This window comes from Piliocolobus tephrosceles, chromosome 9 (assembly GCF_002776525.5).
Source record: "Piliocolobus tephrosceles isolate RC106 chromosome 9, ASM277652v3, whole genome shotgun sequence".
Lineage (NCBI taxonomy): Eukaryota > Metazoa > Chordata > Mammalia > Primates > Cercopithecidae > Piliocolobus > Piliocolobus tephrosceles.
This window is the reverse complement of record NC_045442.1, coordinates 37985497-38005495: the sequence shown is the minus strand read 5'-3', so window position 1 is coordinate 38005495 and position 19999 is coordinate 37985497. Positions and strand designations below refer to the sequence as shown.

At 40.7% G+C, this 19999-nt stretch overlaps 1 protein-coding gene across 7 annotated transcripts in view; it reads left to right on the top strand.

Moving 5' to 3' along the window:
* ENTPD1 (ectonucleoside triphosphate diphosphohydrolase 1) overlaps positions 1–19999 on the top strand; it is a 174846-nt gene that overhangs the window by 55373 nt on the left and 99474 nt on the right. The window contains exon 1 of one of the 7 annotated variants that reach the window (XM_023206247.3): positions 6494–6922. The exons of 3 other annotated variants lie outside the window; for them this stretch is intronic. In XM_023206247.3, the coding sequence (XP_023062015.1) occupies positions 6871–6922 (52 nt within the window). In that variant the 5' untranslated portion in view covers positions 6494–6870. Of the gene's footprint in view, positions 1–6493; positions 7413–7442; positions 7937–8031; positions 8326–19999 lie in introns of those variants that run through there. 3 more of the 7 variants (XM_023206245.3, XM_023206246.3, XM_023206252.2) reach the window with 3 other exon arrangements.

The following is a 19999-nucleotide window of genomic DNA, read 5'->3' as shown; positions in this document are numbered from 1 at the left end:
TGCAATTTATTTGTTCAAGAAGTTGAGTTGTTTTATTGCTTGTTTTAATCTAGTCTCCTACAAACCGGATTTTACTGGTTGCATTCCTGTTGTATTTTTTTAACGTGTTTATCCGTGCCTTCTTTTTCCCATAAGCTGGTATTAGGTTTAGAAGCTTCCATTTCTGGGAAGACAGCTTCAGAGGATGTGATGTGTGCTTCTATCAGAAGGCACAAAATGAATGTTTGTACCCCCTTTTGTTATGTGAACAGTCATTGATGATTATTGTTTATATTCATTCCTTTGTGAGGTATTGCAAAATGGTGATACCCAAATGCTACCAATTTTAGTCTTTCATTATCTGGAATACTTTAAAGAGACTTTTCCCCATCAATGATTTTGTTGTCCTAGGGTACAGTTTGTGCAGCAAAGGGAGGTTGAGTGTTGCTATTATCCCCCTTATGTGTTTTCACAATAATGAATTGGTTCTAAAGGTGAACAGTGATTTCTTCATAGTATCATTATGACTATGTGGATCTCAATATATCTGATACATTTCAATCCATTGCAGTTATTCTTTTTATTGCTGCTCAAATTTCTTCTTTTTTTCTACTTTGGCCAGTAGGAGCCACTGAAAGTTGGCTCCTGAGTCCTTTTGACACAACCCTAGTAATTTTAGATAGTGTCCTTGCTTTCTGGTATACTTCCTGCCCCAGACTTGGTTAGCTATTTTTCCAAAGGGCTTTAGGCCATTTTAGTAGAAAATAGTATCTAGAAATAGCAATCTTGGTGCTGGGATAGAAGGTAATAATTTACTAAAAACCTATAGGGAAGGAGGGAATGAGCCATGTGGATATTCAGGAGGACAGTATTCCAGGCAGAAAGAACAGCATGTGCAACGACTCGGAGGCTGGAGCAGAGGGAGCAAGAAGAGGACAGTAGTAGGAGAGAAATAGAGGTGATGAGGAGCAGGCCAGGCAGGGCCTGGTGGGAAGCTGGAAGGACTTTGGCTTTTCTTGGGGTGAGATGGCGCCTTTTATAAATTTTGAGCAAAAGAGTTCCATAATCTTTTGTTTGTTTAATTTTAACTGAATTATTATGGGTTCTGGGTTGAAAATAGGCTGAGGAGTTTAAAGAGCAGAATCTGGGAGGAGACCAGTGAGGAGGCTATCACAATAATACAGGATACAGGCAAGAGATGATGTGGCTTGGATCAGTGTGGTAGCAGTAGAAGTAATGAGAACAGTCAGGTCCTGGATGTATCTGGAAGATAGGACCCGCCGAATTTGCCAAAGGGTTGGACTTGGATTGTAAGGAAAGAGGATTCAAATGTGACTCCAAGGTTTATGGCCTGAGATGTAAATGAAATTATAAAACGTGATAACACGAGTGGCATCTCTTCTGTGGGTCAGCACAGTGTCTGTGGGAAAGGAGCGGGGTTGGGTCAGGCAAAACTTCACAGGGGATGATGTGGTTTGGATATTTGTCACTTCCAAATTTCATGTTGAAATGTGATCCCTAATGTTGGAGGTGGGACCTGGTGGGAGGTGTTTGGGTCCTGGGGGCAGATCCCTCATGAATGACTTGGTGAAAATGAGTTCATTTGAAATCTGGTTGTTTAAAAGAGTCTGGCACCTCCCCTTTCTCTCTTGTGCTCCCTCTCTTGCTATGTGATGTACCAGCTCCCCCTTCACCTTCTGACATGATTGTCAGTTTCTCGAGGTCTTCACCAGAAGCAGATGCTGGTGCCATGCTTCTTGTACAGACTGCAGAGCCATTATCTCTCTTTATAAATTACTCAGTCTCAGGTATTTATTTATTGCAATGCAAAAACGGCCTCACACAGGGGACCAGATATTTGAGTCATGAAAGATACATAGGAGGACCAGGTGGATAAGAGGGGAAAGAGCATTCTGAGCAGTGTAATTGCTTGTATACATTTAGAGTTGTGGCCAGGTGCGGTGGCTCATGCCTGTAATCCCAGTACTTTGGGAGGCTGAGGCGGGCTGATCACAAGGTCAGGGGTTTGAGACCAGCCTGGCCAATATGGTGAAACCCTGTTTCCATTTAAGTTTTGTAAAAATACAAAAATTAACCTGCCATGGGGCCATGTGCCTGTAATCCCAGCTACTCGGGAGGGTGAGGCATGAGAATTGCTTGAACCTGGGAGGCAGAGGTTGCAGTGAGCCAAGATAGTGCCACTGGACTCCACCCCGGGTGACAGAGCGAGACTCCATCTCAAAACAAAAATTCAGAGTTGTACAAGGATTATGGGTTCTGAAATTAGATTCAGTTTTTGGAGTGCAGGAAGCCTATAACAGGAAATGAGTTTAGAGAGGTAGAGAGAGTCCTTACATATTTTGTGACAGGAATTTAAATTTTATTTTACGCATGATAAGGAGACTAGAATTTTTAAAGTCTGCCAATGACATGATCAGATATTGATTTCAGAAAGATGAGGAGAATATGCACTATGGCAGAAGTGACGGGAATGGAGAGAGGAGATGAATTTGAGAGGTCTTAAGATATAGAAACAATAGGATTTGGTAAACATTAAGATGTGGGATGTGGGGAGGGGTCTAGGAGGACCCTGAGGTTGCTGGGTTGTGTGACTAGGTGGATGGTGGTGCCATTATCTAATGTAGGGGTTGGGTGCAGTGGCTCACGCCTGTAATCCCAGGACTTTGGGAGGCCGAGGTGGCCTATCACCTGAGGTCAGGAGTTCAGGACTAGGCTGGACAACATGGCGAAACCCTATCTCTCCTAACACAAAATTAGCCAGGCATGGTGGTGTGCACCTGCAATCCCAGCTACTCGGGAGGCTGAGGCACAAGAATTGCTTGAACCTGGGAGGCAGAGGTTGCAGTGAGCCAAGATTGTGCCACTGCACTCCAGCCTGGGTGACAGAGTGAGACTCCATCTCAAAAAAAAAAAAAAAAGGAGGGAGTACTGGTACTGGATGGAAGCAGATTTGGAAGTAAAGATACAGAGTACAGTTTGGATGCTAAGTTTGAGCTGCTTGTGGGATATTCTCTTGACACCCAGTAGGTGGATGGAAATATAGATCTGCAGCTCATGGGAGTGGATTTGGCAGAAATGTAAAGGCATGAGAAGTTATGACCTAGGTAGAATAAGTGAAGTAGGGAGAGAAGGCAAAGGGTGAAGGTCTAGGGAATACCAACATTTACGAGACACAAAAGTTGACTGAACAGGAGCCATCGTACACAGATGGAGGAGGAAAAACTGACATGAGGGGAGTTCTGGAAAATAAGGAGAGATCAATTTTCAAGAAAGAAGGAAGGCCAACAATGGCTCATGCTACAGAGATCCAAGAAGATAAAACACAAATTAGTCTTTGCTTTAGAGGTCATTGGCAATCTTAGGGCAGTTTCATTGGGGTCGTGCAGTGAGAAACGGGAATGCAATGGAAGGAGGAGTAAATGAATGAGGAGAGAATGGAGGTGATGAAGGTAAGGCAAAGGTAGACCATGGTCTCAAGTAGCTTGTTTGTGAAGCAGCTGTTTTTGTTTTAATTAATTTTTTAAAAATTGTGATAAAATAGACATAAAAGTTACTATATTGCCAGGCCCGGGGGCTCATGCCTGTAATCCCAGCACTTTGGGAGGCCAAGGTGGGCGGATCCCCTGAGGTCAGGAGTTCAAGACCAGCCGCCTGACCAACATGGAGAAACCCTGTCTACTAAAAACACAAAATTAGCTGGGTGTGGTGGCACATGCCTGTAATCCCAGCTATTCAGGAGGCTGAGGCAGAATAATCGTTTGCACCTCGGAGGCGGGAGTTGCCATTGCACTCCAGCCTGGGCAACAAGAGCAAAATTCTGTCTCAAAAAAAAAAAAAGTTACTATATTAATCATTTAAAATTTATTTTTATTTTTGTAGAGATGGGGTCTTGTTATGTTGCCTAGGCTGGTCTCAAACTCCAGGCCTCAAGACAACCTACTGCTTCAGCCTCCCAAAATGCTGGGGTTATAGGGAAGGCCAATGCACCTGGCCCATATTAATCATTTTTAATTGTACACTTAAGTATTTTTAAGTACATTCACATTGTTGAACTGCCAATCTCAAGAACTTATTCATGTTGCAACACTAATAATCTATATCATTAAACAACAGAATTTGTTTTTAAGAATGAGAATTACTTAAATATTTTATATGCAAGGGGGATGAACCAGTACAGTGAAAGAGGATGAAGGTGTAGGAAAAATGAAAATTCTACCATTTAAGAACTTATAAGACCATTTCATCATTAAAATACAGACAAATATCTTTACCCCTTTCTAACAACTTCCTCCGTCTTTCTGAGTGCAGTTTTAATTTTCTACTTTCGATTACAAACAACAAAATTAACAATGATGATAATTTTTTGTTGAGAAAGAAAATTTATTTTTTAAGATAAATTCTGAGGCCTTTAGAAAGATACACACAAACTCCCATCTCTTTTATAATTATTCTTGTATGAATTGGTGATAATATATACTTAACCATAGTATTTTCTTGATGCTGAGGAGGGCGCGAACCTGGACAACATGATTAAATTGTAGCACAGAGCATATTACCTATAAAAAGCATTAAATATTGTCAAAAGGCTCATGTAATATGAGTTGGGGTTAAAACTATGTTTCTATTACTCCATATTCAGCTTGGATGAACTTCAAATATTTATGAAGTGCTAGTTATTATAATGAGATTTTACCTCTCCTGGTACAACCAGAAGTTGGGTATTAGAACAATTTACTTTTTACTAACTCTTTCTCTCCCTGATGAAATGTAATGAGAATAAGTCAATTGTCAAAGTAACCTTTTGTCGACAACGTCTGATAGAACATGATTGAAGTGACCTTGAATTTTAATTTTGTTTAAAATAGAGAACTGTGGCCAGGCACTATGGCTCACACCTGTAATCCTAGCACTTTGGGAGGCCAAGGCAAGTGGATCACTTGAGGCCAGGAGTTTGAGACCAGCCTGGACAACATGGTGAAACCCAATCTCTACTAAAAATAAAAAAAATTAGCCGGGCTTAATGGTGCACACCTATAATCCCAGCTACTCGGGAGGCTGAGGCACAAGAATCACTTGAACCTAGGAGGCAGAGCCTGCAGTGAGCCGAGATCACGCCACTGCACTCCAGCCTGGGTGACAGAGTGAGGCTCTGTCTCGAAAAAAGAATGTAAGAATGTAGTAAAATAGGCCAGGCGCGGTGGCTCACGCCTGTAATCCCAGCACTTTGGGAGGCTGAGGCGGGTGGGATCACCTGAGGTCAGGAGTTCGAAACCAGCCTGACCAACATGGTGAAACCCCATCTCTACTAAAAATACACAAATTAGCTGGGCAAGGTGGTGGGCGCCTGTAATCCCAGCTACTTGGGAGGCTGAGGCAGGAGAATCACTTGAACCCGGGAGGCAGAGGGTGCAGTGAGCTGAGATTGCTCCATTGCACTCCAGCCTGGGAGACAAGAGCAAAACTCTTGTCTCAGAAAAAAAAAGAACCTAATGTCCTAATGTAATAAAGCAGAGAACTGTTGCCACAGCACCCACCAAAGTGTGTCTCTCATTGACAAGTTCAGTTACTTGTCTGTCTGTTTCTCCTGCCTACCCCTCAGCCTCTGGATCTTCCCTTTGATCATTCTTTTCTCTTTCTGGCTTTGATGTTTTGGTTTCCATTCTGTAATTCACAGAATATTTTGTGGACATGCTCTTTTCAAATTTGTCTCCAAAACAATAGTACAAAGGCAGTCAGTCATAAACCGATTATATTGTTGGTTTTTACAAAAAATCCCATCATATCACCCAAAACCAATTTTATCATAACAGGATGAATATCAGACCAATATTCATTATTAGAGATGTAGTCTAAACTGGCTCGAGAGAAGACATCCATTGAGTCTTTCATTCAATATAATTAGTTGTTATTATACATGCAAAATCCTATAACTATAAAGCATTTCGGAAATAAAAAAAGTGTTGTTATGCAGCTCCAAATTTATTAAAGTATAAAAATGTATTAAGTATATACCATGTGGCACCATGCAAAGTAACAGATGCCTAAACTAAAAGGTTATCTTTCATCATTATTAAAGTATGATTGAAAGTTCGCTGGAGAATATAGTTTCTACATGGTCAAAACAATCTTTAGGGCTCACAAATTTAATGATTTATATGGTATAATTGGCTTTAGATACAAATTTTCATGCCAGACAAGCAATGTAGAAAAAGCAAGAACTAGGAAACAGGAAAACAGATCTACGTTTGTGCTTTGCTGCAATTCATTCACTTTTTCAACCATTCATCAAATATTTATTGAGAGCCCATGCTGTGAGAGAAACTGTATTAGGTGCTGGGGAGCATGGTAGCAAATAGGAGAGACCGTGTGTGAGCAAGAGCGGGTGGCTTAACCTCTCCACATCTCTAACCTTGTTTAGACTCGATGTCTGAGGTACCTCTCAAACCTGAAATGCTAAGGTTTGCAACAGCCTTGTGGAGGGAGAAACTGCCAAGTCGCCTTGGGACTTGAGGACTTACCTTCCTTTCAAAGGGTAGCCCTTGTTTGGATTTCAAAATAATTTTGTTACACAGTTTAAAAATAATTTGCTCAGGTTCTCATCTACATTGGGGTAATCTTGATAGTCTGGATGTGGCAATTCATGCTCATTAGACTTCAAAGGTAGGAAGTGAAAGTTGTGAAATGGTGGATGACTTTCATCAATTCACAGCCAGGCAGCGGTTCCCATTGAGCAGCTCCTCTGTGGTTCCACCCAGCCTTCCAACCAATAACGCAGCTTCTCCTGCAGGAAACTCATCGCTTGGGTCACCTGTTAGCCTTTGCTCTAATGAGCCTTGAGAAAGGATTGCTGGTCTTGGGACCAGAGGCTTTATGGGGAGGGAAGAATTGTTCTTGACTTTCAGTTTTTCGAGTGGGTTTCAAGGTAACAACTTTCTTATTACCTAGCTTCATAATTGCAGTAAGGAAATAGCTTTTTTGCTTGGAGCCGAGACGACTTTTTCAAGGGAGAAAAAGGGATTTCTATAACAAAGAGAGGGAGAGAGAGATGAAGAGGGAGGGAGTAAGGGCGAGAGGGAAGAAGAGAGAAAGAGAGAGAGATTTGAATATACATTGCTTCAAGGATACAAAAAATTACAACCTGGAAAAGGCTTCAAGTAACTTTAGGAAAATGAACTGCTGGACTCCTCAGTCAATCTGTCCTTTCTAGTCAATGAAAAAGACAGGGTTTGAGGTTCCTTCCGAAACGGGGCCGGCTAATTTAGCCCCTCCCACGAGCCTAAGGGTCTGTTATATCTCTGTTTCCTTGAGTACCTCTCTCACGGAGACGGACCACAGCAAGCAGAGGCGGGGTGGGGGGAAAAACGAGGAAAGAGGAGGAAAACAAAAGCTGCTACTTATGGAAGATACAAAGGGTAAGACCAAAATTGATTTGATCTGAATCCTTAAAAAAAAAAAAAAAAAAAAGAAGGAAAAATAAAAGCCAGAGCAAAACGCAAGTACTTGAAAGTTGGAGGCAAAAAGCCCTGAATGAACTTTCCCACCCTCTTCCTTCTGAGAGGAGGCAGAGAAAGAGCTTTGGGAAACTTTTTAGGAAGCAGAGTCCAGGGTTGCAGTCAAGGGTGGCTCTAGAGCAAGCTGGAGGGGCTCATGAATATTCATTACCAATTTGTATTCAGAGTTGGTTTTTCAGAGGCAAATGACTTTTTCTGTCCCCTTGCAGTTTAAGAGGCAGCTGCCTCATCTGCAGTCCGGACTCATCTACCCTCGGGTCTGTACCTCAGGGAGTTTACTTGAAGATGCTGGGCTCTGCGTGTAGATTTGTTTTGTTCTCGAATTTCTTGCATGCTTTCCTGTTGTGAAATTAGCAAAGGCTTCTTTGCTGGGAACAAGACAGAGAAGTTAATGTGGCACGAGGCTGTCACAATGGGACCCCAGAGTATGTCTTTCAAAATGCTGAAAGTTTCTTGAGAGATGTGGGGGAGTTTTATGTGAGGGACAGAGTGGGGGACGGGGAGGGGTGGAGGGAGGAAATAGAACAATTCTATCTTAAAAGGGCAGGTCATATCTGACTACATTTAGATTTTGTCTAAAAACTACAAGAGCAGCCTGGTTTGCACAGATGGTGTGCAGTCTCTATCTTTTACCTCTTTTGGGCATTTTCTGCCAGGACGGAGAGCCAGCTGCTTGCCAGCGTGTGAGAGCCAGGAAGAATCTCTGCAGCAGTGAGGGAGTGTAGGGTTGTAAATCTCCTTCTCCTCCTCCTTTATCATCTCTAACTTCTAACATTCCCACATGCTTATACCATATAGAACATGGAAGAATAACGTAAGTAGGCAACAGATTTCTTAATACTTAACAATAATGATAGCTGTTAATGTTGACTAAGTCTTTATTCTGTGTTGGGAGCTGTACCTAGCATATTACATGTGCTACTTACTTATCACATGAACCTTACAAGTGCTATCATTGTCATTCCCATTTCCCAGATGGCAAAATTGAGGTACTGAGAAGATAACTTGTCTTGAGATCTCACAGTTAGTAAGGGCCGAGTGTGGATGGAGGTGGTCTGAGGCAGGGCTGGTGGCCTTTTCCACTCCCCAGTACTGTTTCTCTGCTTTTTCTGGTGCCCTGACATTGTGGATTTCAGGTTCGCAAATCCTTGAACCTACTGGGGCAATGATACTGATAAAGTCTTAAGTCTGTGAAGGAATTTGTACTTGGCACTCAAGTTCACATACATTTTCATCATTTGGTGCTCATGGCCATTCTCTAGGAGAAGCAGGTATTGTTATTATGATCTTTTACAAAAAGGAGAAACTGAGGTCAGAAGGGGTTAGTTAGGTGACACCAGTCACAGCTAGTTGTCAAAAGTCTGGACTGGGGGGCTGGGCGTGGTGGCTGGCACCTGTAATCCCAGCACTTTGGGAGCTGAGGTGGGCAGATCACCTGAGGTCAGGAGTTCAAGACCAGCCTGGCCAACATGGTGAAACCCTGTCTCTACTAAAAATACTAAAATTAGCCAGGCATGGTGGTGTGCGCCTGTGGTCCCAGCCACTTGGGGAGCTGAGGAAGGAGAATCACCTGAACCTGGGAGGTAGAGGTTGCAGTGAGCTGAGATTGCACCACTGCAGTCCAGCCTGGGTGACAGAGTGAGACACTGTCTCAAAAAAAAAAAAAAAAGACTGGATCTGAAACCCTCTGCTTCTTGTTTTTCTTCCAACCTACAGAGCAGGCCCAGTCATCTCTGAACATCTGTCCCCACCCCAAGCTGCGCCTCATTGAGTTGCTTTCAGTTCCCCAGAGGAACTGCATCTTTCCTCAGACTGAAGCTAGGCTCTGTCTCCTGTTTTAAGGGCCTATCCGGTGCTCTCCTTCCCCTTTAGTCTGGAGCTGAGCTGCCTGGGTTTGAATTTCAGCTTCACCATTTACTGTGTGCCTCAGTTTCATCATCTATAACATGAAAATAATAACAATAACATCTGTCTTGTAGGATTGTGGTAAGGACTGAATGAAGGATTCAGGCAAAGTTTTTAGAACAGCGCCTGATGTATAGTATCGCTAAATAAATATTAACCTTTACTAACACTCCTTGAAGCCTCATATTGGGTGTTATTCCCCTTTAAGCCTTCTCTAATCCTTCAAGTCTAGATTAGCCCCCATCTTGGATGCTTCTATAGTACCTCATCAGTTATGCCTAAGGTGGCACTCATCATACTTGTCCACACTCCTGCCCTCTGCATCACGTTCTGTCTCTCCCCAATTGTAATTTATGTATTCATGTTTAGATCTGCAGTGTCTAGTGCAATTTTATTTTTAGTCTCTCAACTTATGGCAACTTTTTCATCAGTGTGGGCAGAGTGGTGGGAGAGGGGCCTCAATCGTGATAGGGGTACAGGAGGCAGCCACAGAGGGTGACCATATAGCAGTCATAGAGGGCCAGAAGCCATGCAGGAAGTGGACAGATGCTGAGTACTGATTCAGGAAGAGCACATGTCATTCAGCAGCCAATGGTGAAGGTGTCAGGTTCAGTGAACTCTGTGAGGTCTGGGAGGTCCTGTGATGTGCTTATTGTGGGCCAGCTTGGCAGCCACATTCATCAGCCCCTGGGACAGGTTCTTCAATTTGGTGTCCATGTCAGAGAACATCCCAAGCTTTCCTTAGACGGTGGTACACACCAGGCTCTTGTGCAAGTCCAAAAGGTCCTTGTCAGCCATTAGCACCTTGAGCTCCTTAATGGGAACTCAATAAATATTTAGTGAGTGAAGTATTATTATTTTAGCCGATGCTCATTTGAGACTCAGGAGGCTGGTTTAAAAGGGGGACCTTTGAGTTTGCAGTAGGGTTCCCCACTGGCACATATAGATCTTTTGCACAATCTGTAAAGACGTCCCCCTATGTGGATACACTGAAAAACAAAATGCATCCCTCTGGGTGGATGATTTTCAGAGATAATGTAACCCCATGCCAGGGCACCCTGTTGGGCAAGTGAAGCTCTGGCTGAACTTCACCCCCCACTCCCTGCTCAGCCAAGGGCCAAACTAGAGATTTCAGGTGCCTCATAGCCAACTTTGCTTTCTCTGAACAGAATATCTGGTTCCATAAATAGTGTCTTTCTAGCCCTACTTTATAGCAACCTTGCTGTCTGAGATAATGTACTCTGGTAATGAAATAAAAACAAACACTACAGAAGTTGGCCCTGGGAAAAATCATAAAGTACACTACGGGTTTTTCCAGCACCCTGCCTTTCCTCTTCCTGGCATACCTTCAAACCAATTTGACACATATTATTGTGTGTCTACCATTTGTAAGTTCCCATGCCACACAGATCCTTGGATAAACAGTTTGCTCATGGTCTAGTGGGGAAGCCTAATAATAATAGCCGGGAGTGCTAATAATAATAGCTAACATTGGTTATTTATTATGTGCCAAACATTGTAATGCTTTATATGTGTTATCTCGTGTAATCTTTACAAAAATTCCATGATATTGGTTTCTGTATCTTCCAGCTGGTGGAAGAAGTTCATTTGGTTAAGGTCACACAGCTAATAATAGGCAGAGGGGAAATTTTGACTGCTGTAGTTAGGCTGCAAAGTCTGGGATCCTAATGGATGCATTCTACCTCCCTAAGAGCTGTAATATAAGTCTAAACAAAGTGCCATGACACAGTGGTACATACTTGTAGTTCCAGCTACTCAGGAGGTTGAGGCAGGAGGATTGCTTGGTCCCAGAAGTTTGAGGCTGTAATGTGCTATATTTGCACCCGTGAATAACCACTGCACTCCAGCCTGGGCAACATAATGAGACTTTGTCTCTAACAAAATAAAAATAAAAAATAATAATACAGGAGAAAGTGCCATGAGAAGCAGAATAGGGAGTGATGGCTTCTGGAGAAACTTCTCAAAGGATGGGACACTTCAGTTAGATCTAGAAAATGAGTAGAATCTGGTGCCCATGGCAAGCCCCTTCACCCTCCCAGCAGTGCTTAAAGATCTTTTCTCTCTTTTACCTTAACTATAGTGTAGATTTAAGAGTAAAAAGCCCACTTTTTTTTCCCAAGCTCTGAGCAGTCAACCTACTTACATGTCCATCTTGGAGATTTGAATGCAGAAGTACAGAGTTTATCCTTCACTATGGGTCATGTAATCAAATAAGCCTTTACAAAGCAATCAACTGCACATTAAATGATTTCCTTAATCATGATTGGTAATAACCTTGGTAATAACCTGTAAACAGTTTTTATAAATCATTGTGTTGGTATTGCCTTTACTTGGTCAAATTACATTTTGAGAGGGCTTTCCCCCTTGTGTTGTCTTTTTGGTTGTTTCTCTGCTCTTTATAACTGGTAATGGTGCTCAAGGGCAGTAGGGTTTAATCCCACCCACTACTGTCCAGAGGTGATGGGTTCCATCTGTGTAGAGTGAAGGTGAGGCCTGGAGTAAATTACATGGAGTCTATTCTTTTAAGTACTTCGCAGGAAGGCCAAAATCAAGGGCAGCCCCTGTGGTGAAGAATCACTAAATGTCTTGATGGTTTGGTGAAGTGTGCAAGAGTGGAATCACTTTTTTGTCTTGGTGATATTGGTGTGTGTGTGTGTGCACGCGTGTGTGTTCTGAGGCAGTGCTTCTCAAACTTGACCATGGGTATGTATCATTAGAGAACTTGTTAAAATGCAGATTCTGATCCAATAGCTCTGAAGTAGGTCTACATTTCTAACAAGTTCCCAGGTGATGATAATGCTGCCCCTCCACAGGCCACACTTTGACTAGCAATGTGACAGGGTCATCGCATGGCTTAGTCTCAGGGCTTATTTTGGTACTAAATGACCAAGCTCTTCCCACCCTCCACCCCCTCACCAAGCTACCACTTCTAGCACTGATCAGCTGTCATTGCAGGATGATGGGAAGCCTAATTCATTTATTCATTCAGCAGATATATGCCCTAGAACAGGAAATTGAGGCTCCCAATTTGCCAAATCCTAGAAACTGGAATCTTCAGGACACACAAACTACTGTTACACAAAAAGGCCTTCGGTTAGATTTCCTACATGTCTCCACCTTTTCTCCATGGCTCCAAGCTTCCCTAAACTTCCTTATTCTCTGCCTTCAACTTGAGAAGTACTGGAGCAGAATGTGTGGCTGCCTGCAGAACCTTGTGCTGGGTGTTGGAGTCCCAAGAAGCTAGAGGTAGCAGGGGCTCAGGGCTCTGAGATTGGGAACAGTGTGCCTGAGGCATTGTCTACGCTCTGTAGAAGAAAGGTGGGAATAATTCTAGGAGCAAAGCAAGGAAAGTGGGTGCAGAGAAAACCGATGGAATTTCTTTAGGCTTGGAAACTTGAGGGAGTTGTGAAGAGAAAATAAGTTTTTGGAGAAAAGAATCCAAAGTAGAGGTTATCTAACATGTATGCGACATGCAGTTTTGTTAGAATATCAAAGTGACTTTAGAGATCCACAATGGCAGTACATGCCCTACACAAAGAGGTGTTTCCTTCCATAACCACTGCTTGGTTTAAAAAATTAAAAAAAGAAGCCAAAAAAAAAAAAATGAAGTGTTTCCTTTTGATTCATAGGAACGATGTAAAGCGTTGCTTTATGTCCATGAGGATAAAAGTAACGTAGCACATGCCTGTTAAAGAAAACATGATACTATAGATTACAGTAGGGAAGAAAAACAATCACTTGTAATATTTTGGTGCTATTTCCTGGCAGTTCTTTTTTACTATGCCTGGGTTGTTTCTCTCATTTGGCATTCACTTGAATAGGACCTTGAAAAATTGAGATGGCACCATGATCATTAGGCCATATATACAGTTTTAAAGCCTGGTTTTACTGTAGTAGTGAAGCACAACTATTTTCCATTTTATAGCGTGGTCTTTGTTAGCGTATTTTTTATATTCACATGGTTTATTTAACAGTTCTCCTGTTATTGAACACTGAGATTGTTTCCATTTCCAATAAATGTCTTCATGCAGGAAGTTTTTTCCATATGTAGGATTGCACTCTGAGGATAGGATCCGAGAAATAGACTTACTAGATTGAAACTTGTTAATGTTTTTTAAAGTTCTTGATTACTGTTGCCAGGTCACCTTCCCAAAGGTTGGGCCCTTCTTGCTCTCAAAAGCAGTTCCTGTTTTGTGGCATCCCTGACAGCTTTGGTGTTTTTGTTTTTAAATAATCTTTTTTTTTTTTTTGAGACGGAGTCTTGCTCAGTTGCCCAGGCTGGAGTGCAGTGGCATGATCTCGGCTCACTGCAAGCTCTCTCTCCTGGGTTCCCGCCATTCTCCTGCCTCAGCCTCCCTAGTAGCTGGGACTACAGGTGCCGGCCACCGCGCCCGGCTAATTTTTTTGTATTTTTAGTAGAGACAGGGTTTCACCGTGTTCACCAGGATGGTTTGGACCTCCTGACCTCGTGATCCGCCCCTCTCGGCCTCCCAAAGTGCTCGGATTACAGGCTTGAGCCACCGCGCCCGGCCCTGTTTTTAAATAATCTTATCAATTTTTAGATTGTTTGAGTTTGTATTTCTTTAATTGCAGTAAATTTGACATTTTTCACATGATATACTTCTTTTGTATACTTTTTACATCCTTTTCCTGTTTATTATAATACTTATTTGGATTTGACGTTTTTAATCAACATATGTGAGTGCTTTATCATATAGAGGTATTCCAGTTTTCCTGCCATACTTATAATAGTTTTTCGGTATTTATTTATTTATTTTTGTTATGACGGGGTTTCACCATGTTGCCCAGGCTGGTCTAGAACTCCTGGACTCAAGTGATCTGCCTGCCTAGGCCTCCCAAAATCTGAGATTACAGGTGTGAGCCACCGCACTTGGCCTGTGATAGTTTTTCTTTTTTTTTTTGAGACGGAGTCTTGCTCAGTTGCCCAGGCTGGAGTGCAGTGGCCGGATCTCAGCTCACTGCAAGCTCCGCCTCCCGGGTTCACACCATTCTCCTGCCTCAGCCTCCTGAGTAGCTGGGACTACAGGCGCCCGCCACCACGCCCGGCTAGTTTTTTGTATTTTTTTAGTAGAGATGGGGTTTCACCGTGTTAGCCAGGATGGTCTCGATCTGCTGACCTCATGATTCGCCCGTCTCGGCCTCCCAAAGTGCTGGGATTACAGGCTTGAGCCACCACGCCCAGCCTGTGATAGTTTTTCTGAATCTGTTCTTACTGTGAATAGATCCAACACATTTTTATATGTGGTGTCATAGTTTTCTAAATAGTTTGACATCATATTTTTATTCTCTGTAGCCCAGGTTATTACTTTTAGAAGATTCTAAATGAGTTTTATTTTTGTTTAGCCATTATGATTAATTTTTCACTTTTTCCATGATGGTTAAAGAATATGGCTTTATAATTTCTGAGGTTTCCTTGTAACTAAGCATATGGTGGGTTTGTATAAATCTATGAACACTTGTGAAGAAGCTGTATGTTTTTAGTATATAAAATTGGATATTTATTAATCCAGTCTTTTCAATTATATGGTAATTTATCTCCAACCATAATATTCTCCGATGGGTAGAGAGGAGCTTAGTCCTACCAACACCTTGATTTCAGTCCAGTGAAACTGATTTCAGGCTTCAGACTTCCAGAGCTGTAAGAGAATAAATGTGTGTTATTTTAAACCACTGAGTTTTTAATGGTAATTTGTTATAGCAGGAAAAGGAAATGAATATGGTAAGTGTTTAATGAAAGGAAGTGCTGGTGGCTTTAGTTAGTTAACACACAGACTTACAGTGGATTAATTCAGTTAATTCAGTTTTCCAACAATCCTAGGAGATTGGTATAATTTAATGTTAAGTAATTCAATTGTTAAAGTCTCTTAGTTGGTAAGTGCTAAAGTTGAGATTCAAATCCATACTTGTTGATATCTGGAGATATAATTGATATAATTCACATATCATACAATTTACCAACTTAAAGTTGACAATTCAGTGGTTTTTGTATACTCACAGGATTGTGTACCACCACCAAAATCAATTTTGGAACATTTTATCACCCTGAAAAGAAACCTCATACCTATTAATGGGCACTCCCCATTTCCTCCCTACATGCCCCTCCACCCCTGCCCCCCCGTTTTCTGAGTCCTAGGAAAACACCAATCTACTTTCTGTCTCCACAATTTTGCCTATTCTGGACATTCATTTCACAGTATATATCCCACTGAATGTATATACCACATTTTATTCATCAGTTGATGAATAGTTGGATTGTTTTCATTTTTTGACATTGTGAATAATGCTGCTGTGAGCATTCATGGACAAGTTTTGGTGTGGACTTATGTTTTTAATTTCTTTTGGTTATATACCTAGGAGCAAAATTGATGGGTCACTTGTATGTCTATGTTTAACCATTTGATGAACTGCCAGACTGTTTTCCAAAGCAGCTGGACTATTTACATTTCCACCAGCAATATATGGTGATTCCAATTTCTCCACATCCTTGCCAACACTTGTTATTACCTATCTTTTATTACAGCCTTCCTAATGAGTGTGAAGTAGTATCTCATTGAGGTTTTGATTTGTATTTCCCTGATGGCTGATGGTTTTGAAAATCTATTCATATGTTTAGTGGGCATTTGTGGATCTTTTTTGGAAAAATGTCTGTTCAGATCCTTTGCCCATTTTTTTTTTTGTTGAAGTGGAGTTTCACTCTTGTTGCCCAGGCTGGAGTGTGATGGTATGATTTTGGCTCACTGCAACCTCTGCCTCCTAAGTTCAAGTGATTCTCCTGCCTCAGCCTCCCAAGTAGCTGGGATTACAGGCACGTGCCACCACGCCCAGCTAATTTTGTATATTTAGTAGAGACGGGCTTTCACCATGTTGGCTGGGCTGGTCTCGAACTCCTGACCTCAGGTGATCCACCTGCCTCGGCCTCCCAAAGTGCTGGGATTACAGGTGTGAGCCACCACACCTGGCCCCTTTGCCCAGTTTTTAAATTGGCTCACCTGTTTATAATTGAGTTGCAATGATTCCTTATATATTCCCTTTTCAGATATATGATTTCCAAAAATTTTCTCCCATTCTGTGGGTTGTCTTTTCACTTTCTTGACAGTGTTGTTTGCAGCACAAAATTTAAAAGTTTTAAATTTTGATGATATTCAATCTATAGTTTCTTTGGTTCTTATGCTTTTGTTGTCCTGTCTAAGAAACTATTGCCTAATCCAAAGTCATGAAGACATACATCTGTATTTTCTTCAAAGAGCTACATAGTTTTAGCCCTTGCATTTAGGTTTTTGATCCACTTTGAGTTAGTTTTTATATATGTTATGAGGTAGGGGCCAAATTTCATGTTTTTCTATGTGAATATGTAGTTGTTACAGCACCATTTGTTGAAAAGATTATTATTTTCTCCTGTTAATTGTTTTGGCACCCTGTTGAAAATCAATTTCCCATAAGTGTGAGTATTTTTTTCTACACTCTCGGTTACATTCCAATTTTTTATGTATCTAGCCCTATGTCAGTTCCACATTTCTTGATTACTACAGTTTGATAGTAAGTTTTGAAATTAGGCAGTGTGAGTCCTCCAATATCTTTTTATTTTTAAAATATTGTTTTGGGTATTATGGGTCCCATTAACTTCCATATGAATTTTAAGATCAGGTTGTCAACTTTTGCAAGGAAGCCAGCTGAGATTTTAATAAGATTGCATCAACTCGGTAAATCTATTTGGAGAATATTGCCATCTTAAAAATATTAAATCTTCCAATCCATGAACATGTGATGTCTTTCTGTGTATGTAGGTCTTACTTAATTTCCTTAAGTAATATTTTGTAGTTTTCGGAGTGTAACTTTTGTATTTTTTTGTTAAATTTATTCCTAAGCATGATTTTCTTCTTGGTGCCGTTATAAATGTAATTGTTGTAAAATTTCATTTTTGGTTTGTTATCAGAGATTTTTTGTTGTTGTTGTATTAATTTTTCTGTTTTGAAAGGACTTCAAAATTACAGAAAAGTTACAAGAACAATTCAAAGAGCACTTCACAAATATTTACCAAGTTAAAAAATTCTGCCACATTTGCTTTATCATTCTCTCTTCCCTTTTCTGTCTCTCCCACACACAACAGTCACATATAGTATTTTTTTCTGAACTATTTGAGAATAAGTTGAATATATTATGTTCCTTTACCCCTAAAGATTTCAGTATGTATTTCCCAAGAACAAAGATATTCTCTTATATAACCACAGTACAATAATCAAACTCAGGAAATCTAACACTGATAGAATACTTTCAATTGTAGTCCATAATCAAATTTTGTTAATTGATCAAACAATTGTTATTATAGATTTACTTTTAACCTCAATTACCGTCAATACTGTATTCCTCATAAGTTCTTAGATTCTTTAACAGTGCTTCAAATAATAGTGACTTCATGCTCTTAATGCAATTAAGATTCATTTAATTCAATACAATTGTCTGTTGTCTATTTACCTCTACTCATGTTTTGTATGTTTTTGCAGTTCATATTTTGATAAAATTGAAATAACTGCTTTTTATCTACTTTTTTAGTCTGAAATTCTGTTTCCCCCCTCATTTGGCTGATATATTTTGTCTGTTTTTAATCTTTCTAAATCCAATTTGATTCTCTGTTTAATAGAGGAATTTAAACAGTGCACATTTATTTTACCTGCCTTTTTTCATTTTATTTTCTTCAGTGTTTAATTTTTTTTCTGTTATGCTTTTTACTCTACAGACTCTGGACTTTGTTATTTGTTTTTATACTTCCACAAAGCTGTGAATAATGGACATCTTATTTTTAGTTGTACTTGTAGCAATCTTTTTTTTTTTTTTTTTTGAGTCAGGGTCTTGCTCTGTCACCCAGGCTGGAGTGCAGTAGCATAATCATAGCTCACTGTAACCTTGAACTCCCGGGCTCAGGTGATCCTTCTGCTTCAGCCTTCTGAGTAGCTAGGGCTACAGGCATGCACCACCATATCCAGCTGATTTTTTTATGTTTTGTAGACACAGGGCCTTGTTATGTTGCTCAGGCTGTGGAAATAAAAGAAAAGCATTCCATCCTGGCTAACATGGTGAAACTCCGTCTCTACTAAAAATACAAAAAAAAAAAAAAAATTAGCCAGGCATGGTGGTGGGCACCTATAGTCCCAGCTACTCAGGAGGCTGAAGCAGGAGAATGACAGGAACCTGGGAGGCAGAGCTTGAGTGAGCTGAGATCACACCACTGCACTCCAGCCTGGGAGACAGGGCGAGACTCCATCTCAAAAAAAAAAAAAAAAAAGGAAAGCATTCCTGAGCTTAAATTTATCTTAATATCAAAGTGAAGTTAGTAATTTTTGACCCCATTATGAGAGAAGGATTAAGAGTTTTTGTGTCCCTGTGTCCTCCTTTTTCTTATTTTAAATATTTAATTTGACAATGTTATACATTCAAATAGTAAAAATTATATTAGTCATTTATTTCACAGGATGTTTTTCTCTTTGTTTGGATATTAATAATCAAACTCATCCCTCCATGAATTTAATGAATTGTAATATAGTTCTTATCTCACTATGCCTTTCCACATTCTTGGGTCCCTAATCTTGATTCCTTTCATAATGGTTTAGTAAGCATATTAATTTTTTAGAAAGGGAATCAGTGTTATAAAAGAGAGACAACTTCTCTTAAATATAACAATCTTTCCCCCTCAAGTCATTGGAAATATTCCTCCATTGTCTTGAGAAGTTTGATGCTGTAAAGAAATTGCTATAGTTTGAATATGTCCCCCTAAAAACATATGTTCAAAACTTAATCCCCAATATAACAGTGTTGGGAGGCAAGACCTACTGGGAGGTGTTTGGGTCATGAGGGCTCCTCCCTCATGAATGGATCAATGCCAATAATAAAAGGACTTGAAGCTGTGCGTTTGATCTCTTGCTCTTATGCTCTCTTGCCCTTTGCTTTCTGCCATGGGATGACACAGCAAGAAGGCCCTCGCCAGATGCTGGCCCCTTGATCTGGAACTTCCCAGCCAACAGAAAAGTGAGCCAAATAAACTTCTGTTGTTTATAAATGACTCAGTCTGTTGTAGCAGCACAAAACAGACTCAGAAGTTGAGGACAACTGTTTTTTAGCCTGAATGGTTTTTGTTCCCCATTTCTGAAATTTACAACTTTCACAATAAGACAATTGGGTGTAGACTTCCTTTCAAAAATTTTTGCCTGGAATATGGTAAACCCTCTTGATTTCCAAATTTAGGACTTATTTAGGAGCAAGAAAGATTTCTTCTGTCACAACTTTGATTAATGCTCCTGTTTTCTTTGTCTTTCTTCTTCAGGGACCTATTATTTGAATCTCTTATCTCTAAATTGCCTGCCTACCTTCCACCCTCCCTCCCTTCTTCCCTCCTTCCTTCCTTCCCTTCCTCCTTCCCTCTCTCTGTCTCTTTCTCTTTTCTTTTCTTTCTTTCTTTTTCTTTCTTTCTTTCTCTTTCTTTTCTTTTTCCTTCCTTCCTTCCTTCCTTCCTTCCTTCCTTCCTTCCTTCCTTCCTTCCTTCCTTCCTT